This window comes from Balearica regulorum, chromosome 4, assembly GCF_011004875.1.
Source record: "Balearica regulorum gibbericeps isolate bBalReg1 chromosome 4, bBalReg1.pri, whole genome shotgun sequence".
Lineage (NCBI taxonomy): Eukaryota > Metazoa > Chordata > Aves > Gruiformes > Gruidae > Balearica > Balearica regulorum.
The window spans coordinates 34,964,788-34,987,757 of NC_046187.1; the positions used below are offsets into that span (position 1 = coordinate 34,964,788).

The 22,970-nt window shown below is 37.4% G+C and overlaps 1 protein-coding gene across 1 annotated transcript; it reads left to right on the top strand.

Moving 5' to 3' along the window:
- Nucleotides 1-3,730: 3,730 nt before the first annotated feature.
- Nucleotides 3,731-17,519, top strand: RBM46 (RNA binding motif protein 46). The gene is made up of 4 exons (XM_010310099.2): nt 3,731-3,881; nt 9,070-9,537; nt 10,960-11,742; nt 17,473-17,519. The coding sequence occupies exons 1-4, from the start codon at nt 3,731-3,733 to the stop codon at nt 17,517-17,519; spliced, it is 1,449 nt and encodes a 482-aa protein (XP_010308401.2).
- The last annotated feature ends 5,451 nt before the right edge of the window (nt 17,520-22,970 follow it).

Below are 22,970 nucleotides of genomic sequence, written 5' to 3' on the forward strand. Positions count from 1 at the left end.
AACTGATCCCACGCTCTTTATTGACCCCGGTGCATTCGATGTGTGCCCACCAAGGTGCAGCGCTGCAGCCGCGCATGCGGCTGCGACACAAGTTTTGCAAAGAGTCCAGGAGCAGCGCTGAAACTGCGAGGCCTCCAGCCCCACTGGCTGGAGAAGCGCCCGTAGCTGTTGTTAAGCTAACGTGGTTCATCTCCAAGAGACTGAAACACTAACTTAACCGCCGCGGATTGAAGACAGGCCTGTTTCATCACTCAGGCATTACTGGTCAACACGGGCCTGCGTGACCATAAGCACACCCTGAAGCACAAGCGCACACTAAACGCACCCTAAAGGCCCAAACGTGCCTCTGAAAGCGGCTACAAGCCCGGAGACACCAAGCCGCCCCAGCCAGGTTCGGCAGCGCTAAAGGGGAGCCCACCACCAGGCCCTCCTTTCGGAGCGGGGGGCGGGAGGGGCTCGGAGGCGGTGTCGCGTGACCACCCTGAGGGCGGGGGCAGCACCGCCACCAACACGCGACGTTCCAACGGCGTTCCAACGGCGTTCCAACGGCTTTCGCGGTCGCCGTCACCCCCAGCACCACGCGCACCGGCAGCCTACTTTCCTCCAACGGTCGCCTGTTTTAAAAGAGCTCGCGTGCCGGGCACCGCCCTTTTCCTTTCTATGATTGGCTGATATGGCCTGTCAGTTATGCCCGTGCCCACCCTGGCTGCCTGGTGATTGGCTAGGCGGGGGCAGAGCGAGGGAAAGCTGTGGCGGCGGGGCCAGGCGAGTGAGGTGGTAGGCGGAGGTGTCGGCTGGGCTTCTTGTCTCCGCACCGTTCTCCTGGTGTGGCGCAGGGCTCGTGCGGGAAGTCGTGCCGCGGCCTTGCCTCCCTGGGGGTAGCGGCAGGTTTGGGCCTTTGCTGTGCTGTGGGGAAAGGCGGAGGCGACGTGAGGGACGAAGCCGTGAGGAGAAAGGACCGCGGCGGCCGCCCTCAACGTGCAAGTCGGCGAGAGTAGCGCAGGGTATTTCCGGGGCTGCTTTTTTTCTTTTTCTCTCGCTGTCCCGTATACCTGTCTTGCCTCCTCAGGTGGTGGTTTCGCCCTGGGACCCATCCCTCCTCCCTTGGCTTCCTCCGCTGGTCTCTTGTCCTAACTCCTTAGTGACTTTTCACCTCTTTGGGAGCACCGTGGGCACCCTCATAAACTCCCACGACTTTAATTTGGTGTCCCCTTGCTGCTCTTAACAGATAACGTTCTTGGCTGGATGTTTGAACTCACTGAGACAAAGGGAAAATTAATTTACCTCTCCCTTGCCGAACTTTGTTGTTGTCTATTTCCAGAACCTTGTTAGACCTGAAACTGCTGCGACAGTTCCTGATTAAGGAATCTCTATGCAGCTTGTAGGCCGTGAATCACAGTAAATGTAATTCACTTGCTGAAAGGAGATGGGACACAGTTAGTAGCAGATAGGAGTTGTCCTGTAACTGCTGTCATCTGTTGGGGATTTTTTTGTGCTCTACCCTGCTTCCTTTGTGGAATCTCATTTTGATGAAGCCAGGAGTTGCTTGAGGATTGGCTTTTTTAATGACTAGTGATGGGTGTCATATAAACTTTTCCAGAGTGGTTGGTTGCATGTATTCCTGCCCCCAAATGAATACCAGTTTGATAGAAAAGACAAAATATATCTCCACCAAAAGTCTTTTTCTGGGATGGAAGAACTGACAGTTGTGTTTATTCTGTCACTGTTCTAATTAAGGGATGTGTAGAGTCTATTATAATGTCATATGAAGGCTGTTGTGAAAAGAATGCATTGAAGAATAGTTTCATTATTACTTTGATTTAAAGTACATTTGACATGACTAAGGGGGAAGTCCACCTCTGGACAGTAATATTGCATAACATGCATAAATATGGCAGTGGAAGGGGCTTAATCACTCCATAAATACAATCTTTTGAAAAGCTTCAATTTATGCAAAATAATTTTAACTTGAGATACTGGGTTAGTTTCAGTGAAATGTGTAAGTGAAGAATAAAAGGACTAGCAACCATGGGGATGGTTAATGTTTTGTGTATGGAGGCAAAAGCTTGCTTAGTGTGACCAGCAATCATCTGGAAACCTTTATATTTAAAGATGGGTGGGATAACATTTGCTGCTATATATGGCTTTATTTTTACTAATTCTTGTTTCTGCAGGTAAAATAAATCATCTGTGTAGATAATGGTTCTCATTTGGATAATAAGTTAAAAGTAATAGTTTAGTTTGTACAAAAGCACTAGAAGTGATAAGCTGAAGATGACAAAGTGGCTTCAGACTGTAGAAAAAGGATGCAATTGTAACTGGTTTTGAACTCTTCTTCCCCCCTCTCTTTCAGCAGTGTTCAGTTCATTGCAACAAGTTTGAATTTACTGCATTGCTTGAGATACTGGTTTCTTGGGATCTTGAGTAGTGGAAGTTTAATCAAGAGACAGACATGTGAATGCTTATGCACTCTTTACTGTCCTTGATTTCGTTTCCTTTATTCTCTGCCTCCCAGATACTTTATTAATTGAGGCCTTACCTAAGAAGCTTCATTATCTGGCAAATAATAGTGAGTTGACAAGAGACATGTGTGTGAAAATTAAGCTGGTTTTAACTGATTTCTTGGAAAAATTCAACTGCTGAGGTCTCAGGACATTATTTATTGGAGCCTGATCCTGAAGACAAAGCAAGCTGAAAATATAAGGGACACTACAGAACAAACAGGAGTTGTAGCTTCTTTGTCTGGTGGTGATTTTCTGGGCAGCATTTCTTTCAGAGAACATGTGGCATGGCACTTGGATGTAGCTTTTGGGCAAAGGATTGAAGTGTTGAAGAAAATTGGTTGTCTAAGTATTGCAGACCGTAAAGCAGGAGGTCTTGGGAAAAGAAGATACAAATTGGGGAAGAAAAAAGTGTCAGTGAAAAAAAAAGTCTGACTTGAAAGTTAAAATTTTTTAGGGGCTTGACTAGTAAAGTTGGTACTTATCAAATTGGTTCTTTGGTGTGATTGTTTCTGTCATCTAGGTGATGGGAAACCTAAAGCTGTTGTACATGGCATGCCAGGGAAATAGTGGATAGAGCACCAACAACTATATTGATAAACTTTTTTTAGTTTTGGAAATTATGGAAATGGATAAAGGCATGAAAATAAGGACCCCAGAGGTGGGATTATTTCAAACACTTTTGCCAGACAGTTCTGCCTAGTTTTATTATATATTGGTTTTAATTAAATTACTTTTGTTCCTGAATTCTTTATATTAATTAGGCATGGACTTAATGTATTTTAAAATATTTTTGTACTAAATTACAGTTTTAAAATCACTGGTATTTCTATAAAATGTAGCAATAAGGAAGTGGAACTTGTCACTTTGAGTAGCATATAGATCTCTACATAAACAACTGATAACATGATTTATGAAGGAATTAATTATTGTACTTTAAGGGCAGCATACTTAGAAAATATTTGTGATACCACTTATGAAAGTTTGCTTATAGAATGTATGGTTGCTGGTTAAAGTTCAAGTTACCACAGTTACAGAACAATGTTTTGAAAGCAAATATGTAGATGGTAGTAGTTGGATGTAGGATTGAAACCTTATGGTAAACAAAGTCACAGTAAATAGGCATGTATAGTTGTCTTTCTGTGCTTTAGTAGCTTCTGTATACATATAACAACTTTGAATTATCTGAATTGAAATATTTGCAATGTTATGTTGAAGCTATTGCAGATATGCATGAGGAAAATAAAGCTGCAGCAAATGGATGTGGCAAAATCCGAAGTGGCACTCAGAATGAGGCTGCTTTACTGGCCCTGATGGAGAAGACTGGATACAGCATGGTTCAAGAAAATGGGCAAAGAAAATTTGGTGGTCCTCCACCAGGTAAGCATTTCTTTTGAGATTATGAAGTTGCAGTTTATTTTCTGTAAGGAGAGCTATACTGAATCAGACTGAAAAATAGCCCCATGTCCTGTATCTTGACAGTGACCGGTAGTAGATACTTAGGGAAAGAGTGTAAGAAACACAACATGTACAGGGTCCTGATTTGCTTTACAGTTCCCAGCAGTTTAAGATTTCTTGTGACAGGTTATGTTGAACATCTGCTTTTGGCAGATTTAAGAAGTCACAGCTTTAAAAGCAGCCTAAAGTTGACAGGTAGCAAAACAAATGTGGAGTTGAAAATACTGAACGTGTTCCATATGACGGAGAACATGCCTGAAAATGTTTAGTGACACAGAAGAGACAAACCAGTTGATAATAGCAGGCATAACCTACTTGATTTCTTGTCATACCACTTGCATTGGCCAAAGCATTTTAATTTTTTTTTACAAACCTCCATTCTCTGAGATAGCATCAGTGAAGATGATCTAACTCATTTTGTTTTAGTCAGAGTTGACCAAGCTGTTCTCCATATCTAACACACACCACCACCACCGCCCCTCCCCTTTATGCTGACAAGAAGAATTGATAAATGCTGAACTTCTGGAGCTTTTATCATTCATCGGATGTGTTTTTAACAGTGAAGTACAACAGTTGTAGTTTATTATTCATGTGTTATTGTTCTTTCACTTAATACACTGGAAAACACAAATTCTTGAGTATGTGTCCATGTGTAAACAAAAAATAATAGTTGATAAAAGTCCTAGAGAATAACAGAGTTTGTATTGATGCTATAAAAGCTACAATCATCCTCTTGGTTAATTTATGGTGATTTAAGATTTATTGTCACGGTGCAAGTGGGAGACTTACACACTTGAACTGGAAAGTTATTGCTGCAGTGAAAACAAACTTTGTCACTAAAATGTTTTTCTGTATGTCCAATTATATTTCCACTAAAGTCAGTGACAAAAAAGAATTGAGTCTTGCAGTATATGGAACATGTACATTGCAATTTGGAAACAGTGGTTGCTGGGTTTAGTAAACACTTTTCAGGATCTTACTGTATTGTAAGACTTAACTTTTTCTTGTGTATTAAATGCTATTTCAGAAGCATGTCTGATACTGTGATAAAGTAACTTAGCAATAATAAATCTCTTGCAGTAGCCCAATCCCCTGCTAAAATACTTTTGCTGAAACTGCTGCTGCAGATCTAGTTTATAGAGAATGAGTAACATTCACAGGTAGTGCAAGGAAAAGCCTTTGTTCAGCACTTGAAATTTGCTTTCAAAAATAAATTTAAATGACTTAGTTTTAAGTTCAACTGCTAAAGGTTGTTTTTGTTTGAAGATGTTGCAAGATCATTCAACTTCAATGCATGCTTATACAAGTGCTGAAAACTAGTGGGTCTATCTCGTGCTGCAAAGGCTGAAAGTTTGTGAAATAAATGAATAAAACCCAAATGACTGAATTTGTTACTGTTTTGAGTGAAGACACTTGAACAGAGGAGGAGGGATAGTTCAGTAGATATATATGGGTTTTTTCCCTAATTATCTGTTTTGTCATTATTCCCCTATTCATGAGCTAAAACTTATGTTAAGAGTGTGTTAAGAAAATAAGTGGCTTTAGTTTGAACTCTGTGTATCTTACATGTTTACTTTCTGCCCAGTTATTATTGTGTTGAGCCTGATGACTTTGGCCAAGACACATTTTCAGAAAAGTATATGGGTTTGATTTTTGAGAGCTCTAAAAGGTGGGATTATCTGCTCCTACGCTTAGCTTGTTAAAATGGTTAGCATCTTTCCTGCTGAATTAGGGCTTTATTTCTAGTCTGAAATACTTTTTTTTGAATTTTCATGGTGAAAAACCTAGTATCTGTAATTCTCTGTAATAACTTTGTGTCAGTTACCTTTATCTTAACATTTCTTGTTATCTGATGAAATTAATCAAATGCTTTAAATCTTTATGAAACATTTCTTCTACTTTGAATAATTTTTCAGTGTTGTTGTTGACATCAGCAAGGTACAAGAATTTTGCTATTAGTCCTGGTTGTATCACATGGAGTACAGTAATTCTTTTTGAGTCAGATTATGCATTTACACAAGCAGAAAGAGGGAAGACTCTTTGTGCTATTTTTGCAGTTCATTCTCACTTGTGGCCTGTGATTCCCTATCTTTGTAAGTCATGCTTCTAAGCATGAACTGTATTGCTTACTGCTGTAGGTAGTTTAAGATACAGCTGCATGAAAATTATTTCTCTTTGGAAGTTTTTGCTGTCTGAAATTACATACATACTTTTACTAGCCTATATAAAATAGGCAGATGGAGCCCTGTGAAGTTATTTTGAAAATGGTGCTGAAAAAAGAACTGCAGGGCATCACTGACTACTTTCTGAGGGCTGAGCCTGTTCTTAAATTATTTAATACATTTTTTACATTATAATTATGATTTTTAATTAGAACGCTAGGCAGTATTAAGTGTATTTGTTTGGCAGAGTTACTTTTATTAATGAAATTTGTTAATATTTTGTGAAACTAGATGTGTTTAACAAGGTGTATCTTCCATAAATCTGTTCATTGACATTAATTATACACCTCTCCTTTAAATCTTCATGTATTTTCATACTTGCTTAGGCTGGAAATTATGGTAAGTTACTGTGAATGGTTTTCTAGGCCAGATGAGACTTGAATGTTTGAGCTGGCTTGTAAGAAATTACAAGTACTCTTTGTAAATTAAGAGTTTCACTGTGAATTTTGCTTGTTTAAGCTGTAGTTTCTGTAAGCTTGCGTTGCTGCCAAAGGAGATAGTTTCACTGTCAGTTGTGTTTTCCTGTTACCACCTTGCTTATCTGACTGGTAGGTATCCAGAGCAAGAAGCTGATCTGGCTCAAAATTACCCTAAAAAATGATATTTTTTCTTTCCACTTCAGTTGGCAGCAGTGCAGTTCTTGTTCAGCTTATGTGACTTACAGAAAACGCATCTGTAGAGTGTAAAAGAAAATAAAAAAGGTTAAGAAAGTGAATTTTTCTTGCTTTGTTTGGGTCTTCTGCTTAGATTGCTGCAGGCATAATGATACCATTAGGTATGTAAGTCACTAGAATTATATAGAAGAAAATTTGAGATGTTATGGATCTCACAGTGAGAGGATTATAACTATAATGTTGTTTGAAGTTTGATTACTTGAACTGCTGCAAAAAAAGGAATTCCATAATCTGTTGTCCAGTGATGAATCAAGTACCCAGTCACGGAAACCCTGGTCAGTTGGTAACTACTTAAGGAATGGTGCTTTTGATGAGCTGTTTCCATGTTTGCTTTGGTAAATACATGTTGCTCACTGACAAATGTGGCACAGACCAGGCTTTCTTTAAGTCAGGAGTCATAACTTACTCGCAGTTGACAGTAGTGTGCTATAATGCTAAGTTAGTATGCAGCTTTAAAAGTAGAAGGTGGGTGCTGCATGGTAGATGGCTTTTACTTACTGAGAATCGCTGTTTAATCAGTTATCCTGCTGAGGATGACGGTAAAAGTTTGTCTTCCCTTTTTTCCTGATTAAGGTGTGCATTTTGTCTTTGGAGCTCCTAAATGGTGTACTGTTGGTTTATGCGGGTTTTTTTTAATGTTGGCAACTGACTGGCACGATGTGAGAGATGGCAGTACTAGCTTGCAAACTGTGTTACTTGCCATGTCCTGTCAGATCTCAGTTGAAGTGGTCGTAAGTGTTTATAAAGCTGAATAATACAAAAATGTTGAATGTTGTGTGGAACAGAACCGTAGTTTTTCCTAGATAAGCTATGGCGGTGTGGCTCCAAATGCATGTGAATTCTGATGCCTTGGTAGCTTCCCTGTGTACTGTATAGTTCTTAGTGTACAGCTTATAGATGAAAATTTATTCTGTGAGAAGGCTGAAATTTCCCAATTCTGTCAAAAATTTTTTTCATGAGTAAATTACGTGCTCTTTGATGATAGTTACATGAAGGAAAAAGTTTTAAGTTAATTACAAAATTACCTAAAAATAATTTATTCTGAACGTCAAGCCAAAGTGAAATATTTAATTATCTTCTTTTTTAATTTGTCAACAGTAATTTTTTTCACCTGGCCTCCTTATGCTTTGTCATTTCATATTAGCACTTACTTATCAAATTTTGTGTTGGTTTTTTTTTCTACCAGCTTTATACTCCTTGTCTTCTCTTCTGTGGCGAACCTTTCTTGTCAAAGCTTTAGAAAAAGCTCTTAGTGATGATTTAACTGTGTGCCTTTGAAACTTCTGCCTGATTTGTCTAATTTGTTTAAAAAAAACCCCAACCCAAACCCAAGATTTTTTTAATGCATATTTTGGGAAAATGGATTGCCATATTTGCAGACCATAACTCCATATTTTTAAATGCATGTATGCATTTTTACATTATCTGTTGAGCGTATCTTTCAGTGTATATGGCAGAGATATAAAAGAGTGTATGAATGGCTTAAGGACAGAAGCATGAATCTTCTTGTAACTGTCAGATGTGAACTAGGGACTTCTGTGGATTTTTTTAATTTCTTTTTTTCTACCATCCAGCTCCAGTTGTGAAAACTGGTCTGTTTTTAGAGGAAAAGTGTTCAGTCTTTTTGACTATTGAAGAAAGGATGGCTCCATATCCTGCTCCCACTCCTTAGGGAGTCCTGTTTTAGTGGTTGAATGGACAAGGTGGGAGCAAAATGTTTGAACCTTTTGAATGATGTCAAGGAACGAAGAAAATACTGTACTAGGGACCGTGACCAAAATGTCTTAAAATATGGGCAAGAAACGCAGAGAAACTTATGCAACTTTAAAATGTTACAGTAGAAAATACAACTTCTCAGTTATCACCTATCTCTATCTCAGTTATATCAGTATTAATAACTGACATACAATTTTAAGGGGCAAAAAATGATTGAAATGTAGACTCTTACAGAAAACCTATCAGTGTTTTAAATAATACTAGGTTGAGTGGGTTGTCATACAGATTCCAGTGAAAGCTGAAGATGGAATTAAATACAAATTTTGAGCTTATGGCATTTTTTTAAACATAACAAAAATAAGAATTAAATAGTGGACAAGAATATGCTAGTTTTAAATTGAGACTAAAATAAGTAACTCCCACCTCCATATTATAAGGGGGGGGTGTATGTCTGTCTGGCATTTGTACTAAGATTGTTGTTGGACAATTTATTTTAAGGTTGGGAAGGTCCTCCACCACCTCGTGGATGTGAAGTTTTTGTGGGTAAGATTCCTCGTGATATGTATGAAGATGAATTGGTTCCTGTTTTCGAGAAAGCTGGGAAGATCTATGAGTTCAGACTGATGATGGAATTCAGTGGTGAGAATCGAGGCTATGCTTTTGTGATGTACACTACTAAAGAGGAAGCCCAGCTAGCCATCAAGATTCTTAACAATTATGAAATTCGTCCAGGGAAACTTATTGGTGTCTGCGTAAGCTTGGACAACTGCAGACTATTTATTGGAGCAATTCCAAAAGAAAAGAAGAAAGAAGAAATACTGAATGAAATGAAAAAAGTTACGGAAGGAGTGGTGGATGTCATCGTTTATCCAAATGCCACTGACAAAACTAAAAATCGTGGCTTTGCTTTTGTAGAATATGAGTCTCACAGAGCAGCTGCGATGGCTAGAAGGCGGCTAATCCCAGGTAAACCTATTTGTAATTTTTTGGGAGTTTTTAGGGGAGTATCTGTCTCCAGTTTGCAGGCTGTGGGGTGCTGGATCATCCCTGATGTTCTTTTAAGGAAGGGTTGGTTTTTTTCTTTTTTGGTTCATGAATCAAGGCTGGGTTTGGAGGTTTCTTTCTTTTTTGCGGTGGTTTTTTTTTGTTTGTTTTTATTTTAAAGAAGCTAAAATTTAAGCAGTTTGGAAAATGAAAGAGCAGATACCCGTTTTATAAACACAAGTTACTGTAATCTACCCAAGATATGTATTTGCTTGGGCACACATCCAGTTTATATTTGCGTGCACTAATCCCTGCACATGAATTTTCTTAAAGCTGAACTTAAAAAATACAATCCTTGGAACATGTCCCTTATTTTCTTTGAGTGTCATGAGTGATGTTATTGATGTTTCATATTTTAAAAATGTTTGAAATTAGGTCTTTTAGTCTTTTACTAGAAAATAATTTTAAGAGTTTAACAAGTAGAAGACTACTTTTTCCTTGCACCTTATTTTATAATTGTTGCGGGAGGGAGAGTAGAAGGGATTAAATCTACTGAAAGAAGAGGGAATAGGTAAAGGTACAGTTAAAAAAGGAAATTCTGGAGAAGAAAGGAAAAGAAATTAAATAGGGATGAAATTAAACAATATTGTTGGAGAAGCAAAGTCATTAAAACAGATAATACAGCATTGGCCTTGCTGAAATGAATGACGAAACTCCCTGTATTTATTAAGGCTAAGATTTAGGCCAGTCTTGCGTTAATCGCTGACAGAGTATTAAGGAGGACTGTTACCTAAGACTTACATAGGCCTTGCAAAGTAGTGGGACAAGTATGGCTAGATCACTGAATGTGAAATAAACTAGTTGTGGATACTCAATATGTTGGCTTGAAATGACTAACAAGGTGGGTTTTGTTAGCTTGGGGTTTTTTTTGTTATTTGTTTGTTTTTAGTTTATGGTTTTGGTGTCTGCTGCAACATAAAGTAAGGCTTGTGCTAGTGCATATACATTTAGATTATTTTTTCCAAGTGTTGGCCTTACTTTTTAAGGTAGTAATATTATTGAAGATGCTGTGTTTGTTAACTAGTAAGGTAATATGTTGCTTTGGTTGCTTTATATATGCATGTACATGCATGTCACAAAATCACAAAGTCTTTGTTTTGACAGCTTATCTGGCTTAATGAACCCAAAGGGTACAGATAGAACCTTTTGAATTTTTGCAGTCTTATTTTCTTTAATAATTTCAAGTAGTAATATTTTACATATTTTGCTTAAGTAGATGCAGGCAAAAAACCCCACTATGTCATGCAGCCATGCATCATGTTTGCTTTTTCTAGAGGTAGTTGATACGAATGATTTTGTTTTCCTCTGAATATTTCTTATTGATGTAATGCTTCTTTGCTGTAGGAACATTCCAGCTATGGGGTCACACTATTCAAGTAGACTGGGCAGACCCAGAGAAAGAAGTAGATGAAGAAACAATGCAGAGAGTCAAAGTATTATACGTAAGAAATTTAATGATATCTACTACAGAGGACACAATTAAAGCTGAATTCAACAAGTTCAAACCAGGAGTAGTTGAACGTGTAAAGAAGCTGAGAGACTATGCTTTTGTTCATTTTTTCCACCGAGAAGATGCAGTTGCTGCTATGTCTGTAATGAACGGAAAGTGCATTGATGGAGCTAGTATTGAGGTAACATTGGCAAAGCCAGTTAACAAAGAAAGTACTTGGAAACAACATTTTAATGGTCACATAAGTCCTGGTTCTGAAAATCTCTTGGGGTTTCCTAACAAAGAAGATGGTCATCAAAAATCTGTAGGGAAACAAGCAACTCTTTCAGTTCGTCTTAATGGTCAGCACAGTCCAGGCCCTGCTGAAGTTGAAAGATGTACATACCCGTTTTTTCCAGGAATAAAGCTTACTCCAATTAGCATGTATTCTTTAAAATCCAGTCACTTCAGTTCTGCAGCAATGCATCTGGATTATTTTTGCAATAAAAATAACTGGGCACCACCAGAATACTACTTGTATTCAACCACAAGTCAGGATGGGAAAATACTCTTGGTGTACAAGGTGCTTATTCCTAGTATTTCAGATGGTTCCCAGAGTTATTTCATGCCAGACAAACTCTGTACAACAGTAGAAAGCGCAAAGGAATTGGCAGCACAGTTCACACTTCTACATCTAGGTAAGCATAAATGCTTTCAATTAGTTCTTAAGAACTGAAGCTAGCAAAGTTACTGTAAAATTGTTCTTTATATCTCGGCCTGCGTGTATGTCTTTTTATATAAAGATAGAATACAAAATATTCAGAATATAACAATACAGAAGAATTATTGCTTGTTTCAGCTGAGTCTGGACCGTCAGGTGAGAGCACTAAAGAAACACTTGTGTCAACGTCTATTCAGTGCAAAGCTAGGGTAATTTTTGCTTACATTTATCTACCACAATGATTTATAAGGAAGAACTAGATGACACATTAAGTGACTTTAATTATAAGGCCATCTGTGCAAGGACAGTGATGGTGCTGAAAATGTATTTGAAAAGACTGTCTGTGTTCTTGATTTATTATAAATAGGGAAAGCAGAAGTGGTAGATCCATATTCAGATAGTTTTGGGAAGCTTTTTTGATTCTTCTTTATAAACATTCTTGAGGCTATAGCAGAGTATAATTATGTGGCTGTATGTGTATTATCTTTGGGTGAAAAGTGCTGTCATTTAGTGTTGGGTTTTTTGTTTTTAAACCGGAAAATGGGAAAAAATAGGGATACAGTTATTATTAATTACTTTATAAGTCTAGCATCTTCATTTATATTTCTTAAATATAAATTCTTAATTTCTTAAAATTAGAATACAGCTACTAGAAAAGGGAAGTTTTTATATTATAAAAAACTATGGTAAAATCTGTTCTTTTCATAACTAAGACAACAGATCACTGCAGTTCTGACAGTGTCATCCCTGTTGCTCTGTAAAGTGAAATACATAAATAATACAAAATGTAACACTTTGGTCATCTAGTTCCTGCCCAGTGTTTTTCACCATTCACCAAGTGCATTCAGAACACAGAACTGATTTCTGGTACCAGGTTGTTTCATTAGTAATTGCAGTCATCATCTGATCGAACTTCATCCTCAAAGAAATCAGAATTTTGGCTCTTTGGTACTCAGATTTGAAGGCTGTTACAGAGCCATACCATAATGGTTTGAAAACTGCTCATATTTCCAGGCAAAGCTTTGTATAATTTATTCCACTTGTTCTTTTGAACAGTTTTTTTTTCTTTTTCTCTTTTTGGCCTTTACATCCTGGTATATTTGAAGATGAGATAAGACTGATCTTTATAGTTTTCCAAGTATTACGAACCATCATGTAATTTTTCTGATCTGCTGAGTAACGTTCTTGTGTATTTGTTGCATGGTTTCTTTCAGCATGACTAGATCCGTAGATGCTGTATCTTGAAATGAATTCTTGCTAGTCTTTTGTAGAACAACAGAAATATTTGTTTGTCATTATTAAATTGTTTCTAACGAATCCTAGAGCCAGAGGTTTGTTTTTTCTTTTCTATTTTCTCTTTCTGTGGAGAATTATGTTGGAGGTGATAGGCTTGTTCTGATAATGCAAACTAGTTTGTTGTCTAGTTGTGTGTAAAAAAGTTGGGTTTTTTTGAGTTGTGGCGTTTTTGTTGCCTTTTTTAAATTCAGAATTGCAGTAATGCCAGAGTTGTTTAGGAGGGAGTGTTTCAGTTTTTGGAATGGTGGTAGGCAAGTTCTTTCCAAGTTTCTTACAATATCTAGGAAGTTCAAACAGGTTGTGCTTCAATTACTATTATTTCAGTTTATTAATAGACTGCTGTGTTTTTTCACATTCTAGTTTAGATTATCAGCCTTCTTAAGCCATGGACTTCCAGGTTTGAAATGAGTGGCATTCTCTGTGGATAGTGCCTACTGTGTGGGGGCCAGGCAGTGTCTGAGGCATCAGACTTGATGGTCCTGTATAGTGCAGCTCTGGATAGAAGCACAATGAGATTGTACAATACAGTAAATAATCCTTTTCTGATTAGCTGTGCATGCAGGACCCAGGACTGCATCCACAAGATTTAAAGCTTGATTTTGCTTTAGGAATGGAAGGAGGAGAAATGAGACTAGATAAAGAAGTGTTTATTAAAATGCTTTTACTTAATAGTTTTGGGCCAGTGAAACTAAATTTTCAGGGAAATGGAAGCAGGAGTAACTGAAAGGTTAAGTGGACTCCTCTGTTAGTGATTACTGCTTCTGTTCCTGAGAAATGCTTTGAAAAAGACTTTTCTGTTCCCCTTTATTGCCCTGTTTTTTGTGGGGTTTTTTTGTGTTATTTTTTCTTCTTTTTTTCTCACCTGTTCTAGTTTTGGTAGATTAGAAAAGCTACTGCTGATAGCAAACTATTAAAATAGTGTTGCCATCCTTCTCTTCCCAATAACTGCTACTTAGCACTTGTTCTGGAAGTCTCTTGATACTTAGGCTGTGGTGAGATTTTTCTTATGGATACAGTTTGTAGCAGACTTATTTCAGGTTTGACTGTGATGCCTTTTTTTGCAATGCATGACTGAAATGTAAACAAACTTTTTCTTCTGGCTTAGAATCTTGCTTCTCCTTGGTTTTGTTTTTGCATGCTCAGAAGGCCTTCGAGAAAGGAGAATTTCCCAAAAGCAGCGCCTTATACGTTGTCCCCACTTTAGCAGTGATATGTTTGGTTTGCATTAGTAGGTTATCTCGTGAAGGTGATACTTTCAGATAATCAAAGTGATCAGAAACATTTATTTTTTAATAATAAAACAGCTAAGTATCTGTGCCTGGTTTTGTACACACTGTGGGGGGCATTTTACTAGTTGAGTGTTTGTTTCCATCTTCTTCTAACTATGAAAATTAGGGCCATACCTTTATAACCTGTGCAATTCTGAACACAAAAGATAAAAAGAATGCTAAGCTTGAAATAGTGGTGTGAGCCTCTCCTTTAAAGAAGAATGAAGACAGCTTCAGGTTCTGTGCTTGACCATGCATACCTACCCATTTTATGCCTTACACATAGCTTTATCTAAAGATAGTATTTTATCTTCTGTATTGCTCCAGGAAAGAATCACCAGAACAATTAAAAAAAAGTTGGACTAAGAATGATTATTCACACCAGTGGTCAAAACCAGAATGCAAACAAGTTTAAAAAAAAAAAAATTGAAGAAAGAACGTGTTGAGATTTTTTTATCTCTGCAATTATAGTTACAAGTGCTATTGGGAAAACCTTTTAAGCTGAATTTAAATTAACAGTATTTTAAAGCTTTTTAGCACTACAGGGTGCCAAATGATCACAATTAGTGTGAATTCTTACTTAACAGAATTCCCAAATCCTAGGCTTGTTTTTTAAAGGCTGTCCACCTAATGGCCTAGTGCTGGTAATGCTGTATTGTTATCTTTGAACTATAAAGGTGCTCTGTGCATTCTTCTTTCTGAGGATTTGGCCCCTCACAGAGCATGCAGACCCCTATTTCAAAGCAAACATAATGGCTGACTTTGGAAAGATACACCTCTTTCATGTTGGTAACAACCCTCTTTTTTGATGTTAGTATTGTCATTATACTGAAACATAGCCCTAAGGAGTCTAGAAATAGAATTGAATGATGCTGCATAGATGCATGTCTTGTGGGTGGTTTTTTGGTTGTTTTGGGGGGTTTTTTGGGTTTTTTTGTTGTTTTTTTTTTTTTTTTTAATAAGTAGCAGTGATTTTGAGAAAAGTCTGAATGTATTTCTTTGTGGAAGCAACTTACTATAAGCATGAGTGTACAGAGATGAGAACACCGGGAATAATTCCTTCTGGTAAGTAACTTCTCTTACAGGAACTTAATTTTTTTCCCACTTAAGTTTTGCTGATGTGTGCAGTTTTGGTTTTGTTTTTTTTTTTTCTTTTTAAAACATATAAACAGGCTAAGGTAAGTGAATGAGAAAGGTCTGCTTTGATAGAATTTTAAAATTGGACTGTTATGATTAATAATCTCAAAGCACTCTGCTGGCTTTTTTTTGGTGATACGTATTTCTGTATTTGCTTTCACATAACAGAATACTTGGTTGTTACTGTATGCAATAGTCCTGAACAGACAGCAGTACAACAATTAACCACTTGGTGTCACCTGAATGTTTTGAAAACAATGCTTGGAGAAAATACAGAAAGCTGTGATTTCACTGAAAGATGAATAAGCTATATTTTAATATTACTAGATAAATCGTAAACAGATCAAGGAAGTGAAAAAACTCAGGCTTGTTTAAATATATGGAAATTACATGTCTGGATATCCATTTGTGAGAAAGGGGGCAGAAGTATATGTTGAAGTTCAGAAGGCGGATGTTTGGGGTGGGGACAGGGGACAGAATAGGGAAAAACATGAATGCTCCATAGGAGAAATCAATACTTTTTCCATTAATTTGAACCTAATTTCAATAGAAATAAGTCTGCGTCTTAAAAGTTACACAACACGTTAGTGTTGTTTGCAAAATGGCGCTTGGCTGTTAAATGTGGTATCTAGTTAGAAAAACATGTAAGACTTCTTATTCTCGCCTGTCCTGGAGGCTGATTGGATATGAGGCAGCTCCAATGTGGAGACTGTATAGTTGTGCTAATTAACACAGACTCTATATTCCACCTCTGGTCCAGAAGCAGTGTTAGTGCCGAGTCAATCCCAAAATAAGACCATTCAGGTCCTGTGCATCAGTAATGTAGCTTTGTAGCTTATGGAATCAAGCTGGTTCATCCAGATGACTTCGAAGTCTAGGCAGAAAAGAACTTGAATAGATGTGCTCTGAGTTGTAGGAGAACTTCCACCTCCCTTTCTTTAGTAAGAGTAAACATCTGAACCCAGGAAAAGAACATTCTTTTGAGAATGATTGGGGTGGGGTTTTTTATTTTCTATTGTTATCACTTAATGCTAGTGAAATTCCACTGGTTTAAGGAAATACCAGAAAATGTGAGGACCTCTTTCTAGTCCTTAAGATAACACCCTTTGCAGCAAAGACTGAGTCCTGGGGAGTGCTCTCCCTTCTGACTCTGACTTAAAGGTGATGGGGAAGAAGGGAAGAAGATTTGGTAAAGTTTTCTGAGTTTTGGGGATCTGCCAGGTTTTAGACATGCATTCCACAACAGAGCATTCTTTGTTTATTCACGTATACTATTCCATGTGACATTTTGCTGAGACACAATTTAAGAAATTATTTTTTAGGTAGAAGAGAGTAGTTAAAAGTATTTAACAGAAAGTAGTTAAAAGAAAATATACTGATAAATCTCTGAATGAAGGAAAAGCATTTTAATAACCAACTGTAGCATGTAAATAACAGTTTAATTCCAGTTCACCACATAGAATGTATATAGTAAACTCTACTGAAACAGGTGGAGCAAGCATTATATTTTAATACTATGAATTCACTTATTTAAGCTTCTTAAAATACTGCATGCAGTAGCAATTTACAAGTTAAAGATAAAACTTATATAAAGTAGTTTAAGAGTCTGTACTCAGCATCTGGGTCTCAGAACAAATGTATCAGTACACTGCTGACCAAGATCTTCGGACATTAAACTTAAAGGTCTCACAGTTCAAGTGAAATATTTTTATTTTACTGTTTCATTGTAGAGATTTTCTTTACTTAAGCACTGCCTTGGTTTGCTTTATCAAAATTAACTATATTGCTGTTGAAACAAGCAACATGTAAGATGTTTAAAAAAATACAGAAATTGCTGGTTTTGTTTAGCCAATTCAGATGATAAGTGGTGATTGGTGGGGTTTTTTTCAGTGATTTTTCTTTTTTAAGAAAGGCACAGAATAAAGTATAAGATGTTCTTTAACAGTATGAATTTAGAAGTCTTAAATATTTATCAGATGACTTACACATAATGGTTTTTATCACAGCCCCTGAACAAGCCTATATAACTTTGCTGTCCCTGAATGCAGCATAGTGGGATAGTAGAGGTGAGTGAACCTCCCAGTATTGTGTTTGGTGCAGGTTTTTGCCCCCTCAAAGACATTGTCTTAGCTGCACTGTTTGGGCTGTTTGTTAGAGAAGTTGGTCTGAAGGTTATTTCCCCACATATTCACCTCTGAGAATGCTTGTAGAAATACTCTGTCCAGGTTTTTTTTTCAAAGGAGACCATAGCTCTACTGCTGTAGACCTGCTGATGGATAACCCCATCTGATGTTCATGAGGATTGTGCAGCACAAAGGAAGGTTATGGTTTTTACACCTGAAATGACTGTAAGTCATTTCTGAATTGTTGGCATTTCTAGCTTGGGTTTAAATTTATGTTCAGAAGTGGAGTTCTTACTGCACTGGTGACTTGGACCGTTTCTTTGGGTAGTCATTTTCTTGTAAAAGAAAGAGACTGTCTCCTCCGATTTACAAAAAGTGTTCTTTTTAACTTTCTGCATTTTATGCTGTAAGGGTAAATGTTCTCTTTTTTTGAATATGCTATTGTGGATGAATTTAACTGTAGATGTCTGTCACTTCTGAAGCCTCTCTCATTTTTTAAAATAAGGATTATTATCCTCTCTGAGTGTCATGAGATTGGTTTTTAAAAGCTTATAAGGCAGTTTGAAAATAGCATTAATTCCATGCTCGGTGTTAACTTTACTGCTGGAAGCTTCTAATCTGAGTCACTCAGGATTTGTCCTGAAGATTCAGTTATTTTTCTCTTGCTGCTGCTTACAGACAGGGAACATAAATTTGTAAGTCCAGGGCCAGCGTAGGAGAACTTGGAGAAAAACGAGTAAGAAAGATATGAGTCATGGCAGTCCAGTGAAGTTCCCACTGACTGGAAAAGGGGAAATATAATCCCTGTTTTTAAAAAGGGGGGGAAAAAAAAAAAGACCCAGGGAGCTACAGGCTGGTCAGTCTTACCTCTGTGCTCAACAGTATCACGGAGCAGATCCTCCTGGAAACTATGCTAAGGCACACAAAATAAGGAGGTGATTGGTGACAGCCAACATGGCTTCACTAAGGGCAAATCGTGCCTGACAAATTTGGTGACCTTCTACAACCGGGTTACGGTGTTGGTGGATAAGGGAAGAGCAACTGATGTCATCTGCCTGGACTTGTGCAAAGCATTTGATACTATTCCACATGACATCCTTGTCTCTAAATGGGAGAGACATGGATTTGACAAATGGACCACTTGGTGGATAAGGAATTGGCTGGATGGTCGCGCTCAGAGTTGCAGTCAATGGCTTAATGTCCAAGTGGAGACCAGTGACGAGTGGTGTTCCTCAGGGGTCAGTATTGGGACTGGTGCTGTTTAGCATCTTTGTAGGCAACATGGACAGCGGGATTGAGTGCACCCTCAGCAGGTTTGCTGATCAACACCAAAGTGTGCGGTGCAGCCAATGCACTGGAGGGAAGGGATGCCATCCAGAGGGACCTTGACAGGCTTGAGAGGCGGGCCTGTGTGAACCGCGTGAAATTCAGCAAGGCCAAGTGCAAGGTCCTGCACATGGGTCAGGGTAATCCCAAGCACGACTACAGGCTGGGCAGAGAATGGACTGAGAGCAGCCCTCAGGAAGAGGACTTGGGAGTGTCGGTGGACGAGAAGCTCAACATGACCCAACAATGTGCGCTTGCAGCCCAGAAAGCCTGCTGTATCCTAGGCCACATCAAAAGAAAAAGTTATCCAATATGCATGTTGAAGTTGTTTTAATATTTTGTGTTCAGTGGAGGTGAAACGCAGGGTCATTATTGTAAAGCTTGGTCAAAAAAATATATATACATACACTTATGTTCAGTACTGAAGAATGGGGTTTTTTAAAACATATAAGGCTTTTAGGAAGAAAACCCCTAAGATTAAGTTCTAATTTTTAATGTTTTTTTTTTTTTATGATGTCCTTTCTGATGTTGCTTGAACTGTTGACTAATTTCTTACTGATTTGAGTTAGTATTAGGGGTGCAGAGGAAAGGGAAGAATACAGCTTTGGCATAAGACTGTGAATGCTTTCTTTACATCATTTTCTTAAGTTTCTTAATAGTCAAGTTCATCTTGGAATAGGTAATGCAGTAATCAAAAGTCTCTTTCTTACCCTCTTCCCCCTCTTTTTCTGCAGCCAACTGTACACCCTATTTGGTTTGAATGGGCCTGAAGAAGGAAAGTTCGGAATTGCTTTGGATCTTGCCATGAAATGAACACCACACTGACACATAATTACCGGAAATTCACCCTACATCTCTATTAATGAATAATTCTTCAAAACACGTGTGTGTATTAAACATTTCACTTTAAAGATTAGTGAAATTGAATGTTAAATTATTTTGGTTAACTTGATTCAAATTTGTTTTGAAAAGATAGTTTGTTTAAAAGACTTTTTTTTACCTGTAATAGTTTATACAACAGTATCTTATTTTTTAGTGTTGAAATAATTTGCTACAATTCCTACTTTTGTATTTTGAGTTTCACACAGAATTTTTACAGCTTCTGTTGTAATAGATCTTAAGCAAACATTAAAAAAAACCAAAACCACCACCACACCACGCTGGCAACCCTGCCTTTTCATACATAAACTTACGTAATATGAAACTTAAATACCACACTCAGATTTGTTTCTGTAGATTGATGCAAAATTTTATAGGAAGAACACGTTCATTAAAATCGTTGCTTCTGGTATAGCATTACATCAATGGAGGAGTGGTATTTTGAAGGGCTTTATGTCAACATACCGTCAGGCTACACGAGATATATTGCTGTAGTCATAACATTGAGATTCGATGCCTTAGATAATTAAAATATGCAAAACAGAAATTTGCAAAAAAAAAAAAAAAAGTACTTTTATGCACAGCTCATTAAGGTGCATTTCCTGTTCTTAGCACCTCTCTGCTGGGTTCTTAGCACCTCTCTGTGTTCAGACGCCGCCTTCTTACCCAAGCTATCCCTCGTAACCAGCACTACTACTTGCTGTGGTAGCCATGTTGACCAGCAGCTTGCTCACTTTGTAATCAGGCCATGTTCTTCTTAAAAAAACCATTGTTTAGCACTAAACTGAATATAGTTTTCAAGTTTTTAAATTGGGTATATGTAATTCATTTTGAGTGAGCCATCTTTATTTTTATTGTGACTATTTAGTATTTCTCATAAAGTGCTTTATTTATTTAATGACAAATAATAAAGACTTTTTTCTTTTTTAAAATCTGAAACTAATATAGTGGGATCATCCTTCTTTTTGAATGTGATATATAGTTTCAGTTCCTGGTCAAGGAACGGGCCAAGTGGCATATGTTAAGAGTCTAAGGTTCTGACCTATGCAAATATTGGTTGTAAGCTGTTTTGTCTAAAAAGTGTTTGTCAGAAAGGAATATTATGTAGACAGCAAACAATGCAATGGAAAGATTGAAAGTTAAGTAATTTTTCTTACAAACAGTCAACTATTGTGGTCCATTACATATTTTAGTTAAACGTGTTTCATCAGCATATTAAATAGTCTCTTTTGGTGTTAATTTAGGTGCAGTTACAGCAGTTTAATTTTATTTGCATTTGATATTAGCTACGTAGTAGTTGTTTTAAGTGTTGTAATTTTTAATGTTGAAATCATGTGTTTGACTTCTGTACTTGAATTAACATTTATATTAAATTTATGCTGTTAGTATTTGGTGTGTGTAAAAGCTACTTATTTTACACATAGTACCTTCACAAACTTACTTTGCAGGATTCACTTTGCTTTCTCTAGTAGCAAGCTTTGGCCAGAGGTTCCAGTGCAGGTGCTCTGCTGAACTAGAGGAAGGGTAATTATAAGTGGCTTAGTGAAACCTTGAAAAAAGAAAAATAATTTTTAAAAAGCAAATTTGCTTAGTTGGGTCTATCGCATTTGAAAATTGTTAAACTGTTACGATTTCTTAAGAAACTCTGTTGAGAGGAAAGAAGAGAGGGCTTGCTTTACTTCATGTTTAAACTAAGTGGTCCCTGAGGACAAAAAAAAAAGACAAAAATCAGTGTTTGAGATAGAATAATACAGTATAATGCTGATAAGATATGGGGGGACAAATTTGAAAGTATTTGTGCCTGGCAGCCTGCGAATTCCAGTCTACAGACTGCTGAAATGAGCTTTATTTTTATTTTTCAGGGGCCTTAGGACTCACTTTTTTTATTGTACGTTTTTTGTATAGGCATCTGTAGCAACGCCTTGAAAATACAGTAGACTTTTTGCATGTGCAAGAAAGATTTCCTAAAACAATGTTCTCTAACACTTCTAATGGAAATCTGGGTCAACCAAGCCTAGGTAGAATTGGTGGTGTTAGCTACCTAAGGGAACTGTGTAATGAGCTGCACAAAGATTGCATAGTGGTAAAATGAATACGTGTTGGAGAGGAGACTTACCAGTGAACAGAAGGAGGTACTGACCAGTACTGTAGAAAGCCACAGGATTGTATTTTTCAGGTGTGTAACATCCTCCTTGTTCAGAGTTCTGACCCTGCTCCCATCTTTGAAGCAGTCTTGTGCAAAAAGTTTTGCTGCAAATGAGCAACTCCCATCATTATTAACATGAGCATGTACCTTGGCAATTATTTTCAGTATTCCCAACACGTGTGACTGTACAAGGCCATGATCAAACATTTGAGTGTAACGAGTCCTGGGTGGATGTAAACCAAATACAACCCTCAGACAACTTGGCCTTTGTTTTGCAGATAAGAACAAAGGTGTAAGGAATAAGCAGCTGAAGCAGCAGTAGCATTTAGTAGCTGTAGTTCAAGGTTTTTGAAGTTTATTTAGAACACATAATTAAAAAATCTCTAATTGGTGTGCAGAATTGCAAGCATATTTTTCATATTTATAAAATTCTCACTGGAGCTTATTAACCTTTAAAAAAACCCCATCAAACCATGTATTTCTTCTAAAAATACTGTGACCAAGGGAGAACGTGGTGTTGCATATTTTCAACAGTACTGTATAACTGATAGAAGTGAATCTGTATACCATCCTGTTTTATAATTGGTGTAGAATCTGGAAGTCCCTCTGAAAGTAGAGGTCACTGACTTTAGTGAAACAAAGTTTTGTTCCTTTGCGTTAAACCCGCTGCATTAAAATTTGTCCTAAATAAGAAAAGGTAGTCTTTATTCTTATAGTTACCTTTTTCATCTGCTTGGTTTTTTGTTTTGTTTTGTTTTTTTCTTAATATTATTATTACTACCTTGTGGTTGGTGGCAGATGGTAAAGCCAATGTTAGGGAGCAAGCATGGTGTGGGCTGCAGCCTCTATCTTTCAACCCCTGTTTTCCAATGGGGAAAAAACCCAGTAGATGGGGTGGGGGGAACTAAGGCTGTTTGTCACCAAGAGCTAGTGTCCTATTTAATAACATGATCAAGAGTTACTAAATTAATGGGAATGCCTTTTAAATAGGAAACAGTATTAAAGAGAAAGTCAGCTGGGAGTTACTAGG